Genomic DNA, 4,780 nt, shown 5'->3' with positions numbered 1-4,780 from the left:
AGTTCCCTTTTTTTGAATAAAGATGTAATTTTCAAACATGAAAAAATTCTTAAAACAATCTCAGCAAGTTCAACAATACAGTTAGTGCTAGGGAGTGTACCAGTGGGTCGTTAACTAAAATAGTGTACCATAGTTTCTAGTCCTCGCTGGTGGAAATGTTTGTATACAGGGATTCAACATCAAAGCAAGCCATAAGCATCTCCCCATAATTGTTTTAATTGTTTTAAGGGTGTTACTCGTGTCCATATAATCGTGTAGATGTGCAGGGAGTGACACCACACATTGTTTTCTAAAGAAATCTACAAAAGCAGAAATATTTTCAGTCATTGAGCCAATGGCAGCCATAACAGGTCTCCCTGAGAGCTTATCCAATTATTTGTGAATTTTGGACCACGCTTGTGGATAACGCTCGCACGGATTACCCTCGCATGGATAAACCTCGTGACTGGATTGTGTACTTTCATGAACTCATATTATTTTTTACATAATGTCTCCACTTTCAACAAGAGACTTCAGCGTGTCGTGAATTTAGTCTTTGAGCAGTGTTGTGGGGTCACGTGACAGTTTCTGATAGAAAGTTGTGTTGTTTAATTGTCCCCGGATCTCATTGTCATTGACATAATCATCACGGTTTAATAATCATCACCGTTTTATGCCCTAGGGCTAATCATCGCTCTGCAGCGGGAAAAAAGGTGGGCAATGTGTAAAGGTGTTAACCATATACTTGATAAGGTATTAAAATCGAACAAACTTTCCCCAGAAATGTAACATGTAACACCATGGTATTATACTGGTTATTATGCAGACAATATATTTTTTTGTATTAGACATAGAGCTAGTCTACGGTGTTTTTTTCAGAATCTTCATACATGTATCATTGAAATAGACTTGTAAATACATGTACCATGATGTGAAATTCTCTACAAACAAACATTACAAACGTAAACACATCTGTGTGTGTCTGTCTGGCAAACGCACGCCACCTCCCGAAAAACGATTTTCTGGCACACAATCTAGCAGGTGTGTGTGTGTGTGTGTGTGTGTGTGTGTGTGTTTGAGAGAGCGAAAGAGAGAGAGAGAGAGAGAGAGAGAGAGAGAGCTGTTGAAGCGCTCCAAAATATATTCTTTTTAAAACACAGCTCTTATCTCTTCCTCATAATTTAAGCTTGCTATACTTTTAATGTATAGAAGGAGCGTGCAATCATAAATCCCACAATCATTTCAATGGATTTGAGATTAGTCTGAGCTCGAGATGATAGACCACGCCCCTTGTGGGCAGTCCCTCGCGGAGGACTTATATTATAACAGGGCGCGTCTCCTGAGACAAGTCTACTCTCTACTGCTCATTAGTTTGGGTGCCTCGAGTTCCTCTGTACAACCGAGCTCCTGTACCGAAAGCGACCTCTGCTTTCAAAGACACGTGCACTGACCCCACTACTGAAACAGATTCACCGGCTACACCTGCGCCTCTCTGAAGAACCACCACAGACAATCTATTTGTTTCACTTTCAGACGAGGAGAACTGCACTGCAAGGAACTCTAACAAGTCCACTGACAGGTGAGAAGAGGAAGATACAAAATAAAGATTTAAACATGAAACTTGAAGTGTTTTCCGCAACCCACTTCGTTCCCATGGAGGTGTGCAGTCACAGTGATGCAGAGGGAACTGTCCCCTCTCCCCTATCCGGGGATGAGCTGGGCTCAGACGGGGACTGCGTGGCCAACAGTCCAACACCTGCCACCCCGAGCAGCGCCGATGGCAAGGGGAAGCCCTACACCCGCAGACCCAAGCCACCCTACTCCTACATAGCACTCATTGCTATGGCCATCCGGGACTCCGGCAGCGGCAAGTTGACTCTAGCCGAGATCAACAACTACCTGATGAATAAATTCCTGTTCTTCCGTGGCAGCTACACTGGCTGGCGGAACTCGGTGCGCCACAACCTGTCGCTGAATGACTGTTTCCTCAAGGTGCTCCGGGACCCGTCCAGGCCCTGGGGCAAGGACAATTACTGGATGCTGAACCCGAACAGCGAGTATACCTTCGCCGACGGGGTGTTCCGGCGCAGGAGGAAGCGCATCACTAAGTGCCGATCCAGCGTTGGTTCCAATAAGGACACCAAGACCCCAGACGAGGAGACTCGCTTCTCGAGCACTCCATCTGCGCCCTCCCGGGAGGAGAGGGTTATGGGAGCTAAGTTCTCCAGCTCTTCCAGCTCCTTCTCCATCGATAGCATCCTCAGTAAGCCCTTCATAAGGAGGGAGGATAGAGACCACACTGATGCAGACAGTGCATATACCAACCCCGGTGCCCACCGGAGCTACTGGCCCGCCGGTGCCCACCACATGCTGCCCCACACACTGGGCTACCCACCGGTATCCCCTGCTATGGCGCACGCACATGCACAGCAGTTGTACCACCAGGCCAGCTCAGGCGCGTCGCGCATGTTGCACGCATTCAGGTGCAGCCTCGCGGAGCAAGCCGAGCACAGCAGGGACCCACTCACAGCTGTCCACATGACGTCACAGGGCTACATGCCAAACTCCGATGCTGCTTTCTCCCGGGTGAAGATGCACACAGCGCAACGTGGCAGCTGTCATCCTTTCCAGATAGACTCATTGCTCTCCTAAAGTCAACATAAGGGACAATACTGTAATGATGTATCTTAGATTTGCCATGTGCACTTTCCTATACGCTCTACGTTTTTCTAGTTTTAAAAAAGAATTCAGGGCTTTGAACAGTTTCCAATGATAAGTCGTTTAGCAAGAATGAAAAACGTAATATTTTCTTGTTGTCAAGTGACTTTATTTCTGTCTGGTTATTCCTAGGACCGAGCAAATTAGTTGCAATCTAATGACATGACATTCCCCTGTGTGTGTGTGTGTGTGTGTGTGTGTGTGTGTGTGTGTGTGTGTGTGTGTGTGTGTGTGTGTGTGTGTGTGTGTGTGTGTGTGTGTGTGTGCGTGCGTGTGTGTGTAAGGTCCTTTCTACTGTAAACGACGGCTACCATGTGCCAAATATGAAAATATATAAATATTTGTGTTGTAGCCTAGTTTTGTAAGACTTGCTGCAAAATATTCGTTGAAAATATTTGTTCGATTGTTGACTACTGCACAGAAAGGAAATACAGTCTGTTTTCCTAAACATTGATTCATTCATGCACGATATTTTTCTGAGCGAAAATAAAAATATATTTTGGAAAGAATTATCAAAGCAAACCACAAGTATGTATTCTTTATTTTCCTTTGGTTAAAGCCAAGACAAGGGCAATAAAAAGTCAATATTTTTTTTTTCCATGAAGTATACTTAAAGTGTGTTTGGAATCAGGGGGTGGGAAAAGTTGTGCATGTGCATAAGGAACGAATGGGAAAATCCCATATCTGCCAGGAAATAAGGGCATATAGCGCCTGCAACTCTCGCGCTGTTTTGGCATCCTTCTCATCCCACTTAAACCACTTAACTTCCAGAGGAATGACGGTTATACATTCATTTCAGACTTATATTTCACCCCTTTGCCTACTCTGCATAGCATGGCACAGCTAGGAAGCTGCAGTGTAAGGCACAAATTATGAAGAAAGGGGTATACATATACAGACCTACATTTCACCCCTCTGTCTTCCTCTGCCTGCACGGCACGGCTAAAGAAGCATGCGGGATTGTTAGGCACAAATTACAGGTCCGTTAAGCTATTTCTAAATATTTAAGGCTCGTGAGATCCATCCCAGGAATGGGGAGTGCTGAATTATGTCAAATAAATCAAGAAGGATAATTAACATTAACAACAACACACGTCTGGGAAGGACGTTCCAAGTGAGGATGGGGTTTGCGTTATACGGACATTTCGCTTCACAATAGCAGATCATGTGTAGTTATAATATATTATATATATATTAAGTACAGTTAAAATATACACGTTTCCTCAAGCTCTAAGTTAATTAAAACAAACTAAAACATTCTTCATATTTGTCCTCCAATTCGAGGATGGAATCTCAGACTTGGGGAAACGTTGCTCCATCTCCTATGGTTTAGGGTAAATTGTAACAGAGCATGTCAATCAAAATATGGCGTACCCTACTCATTCAACATTCTCTGTTCTGTGACGTTCACATGGGTAACGTGCCCGGGGTCGGGTCAACTATAAACAATGTACAATCAAATGTAGAGTGTTCCTATTTGACATTTGACTTTACTCTGTACATAAACCTTGTAGGCTACACAAGCATTCTTGTTTCAGTCACGCAATTCAAAATGTCTGTGTCATACTGGAATAAATGTGTATTATAGTAAACAATACATTCGTGCATTTTATGTTTGTTTTTTCATCATAAACACTTTAATAGTTGGATCAAACAATATATTCGACCCTTTTTACCATGCTGTATGTTCAGGATTTTGTATTTGATTTTTAAACATGACACACGAATGAATATAAAAAATGACACATGAATATAAAAAAATATGTGGGATGAATTACAACAACAACCAAGACACCGACCTGCATATTCTAAACGATATACTGTTAACTTAGACCAAAACCGTTTTTTTTCAATGTTTCATAATACATTACAAGTTAGTTATGTAATCTGTAAAATATTGATAAGCAATGTAGGCTACTTCAAGTGCATAAATTATCACAATACACTTGTGATATTAGCTTAGGGGGTATCCATAGGTCCGTGCAGTCCATAGGCTATGTCTCGAGCTCCCCACCGTCCTGAAGCAGAACCTCGAAGTTATGTTTAAACTTCGCGTTCCCCTAACAATGTTTACTACTAATGT

General features: G+C 42.9%; 1 protein-coding gene across 1 annotated transcript; it reads left to right on the top strand.

Moving 5' to 3' along the window:
* The first annotated feature begins 1,593 nt into the window (after window positions 1–1,593).
* Window positions 1,594–2,631, top strand: LOC120052105 (forkhead box protein Q1-like). Its single transcript, XM_038998955.1, has one exon. The coding sequence runs from the start codon at window positions 1,594–1,596 to the stop codon at window positions 2,629–2,631; it is 1,038 nt and encodes a 345-aa protein (XP_038854883.1).
* The last annotated feature ends 2,149 nt before the right edge of the window (window positions 2,632–4,780 follow it).

The sequence above is a fragment of the Salvelinus namaycush genome, chromosome 8, assembly GCF_016432855.1.
Source record: "Salvelinus namaycush isolate Seneca chromosome 8, SaNama_1.0, whole genome shotgun sequence".
Taxonomy (NCBI): domain Eukaryota; kingdom Metazoa; phylum Chordata; class Actinopteri; order Salmoniformes; family Salmonidae; genus Salvelinus; species Salvelinus namaycush.
Note: the sequence above shows the minus strand (reverse complement) of the source record. Positions and strands in the feature narration are given on the sequence as shown.

Bases quoted from the DNA above. Each gene is read 5' to 3' on its own strand.
- LOC120052105 (XM_038998955.1), top strand. From the start codon at position 1,594: ATGAAACTTGAAGTGTTTTCCGCAACCCACTTCGTTCCCATGGAGGTG.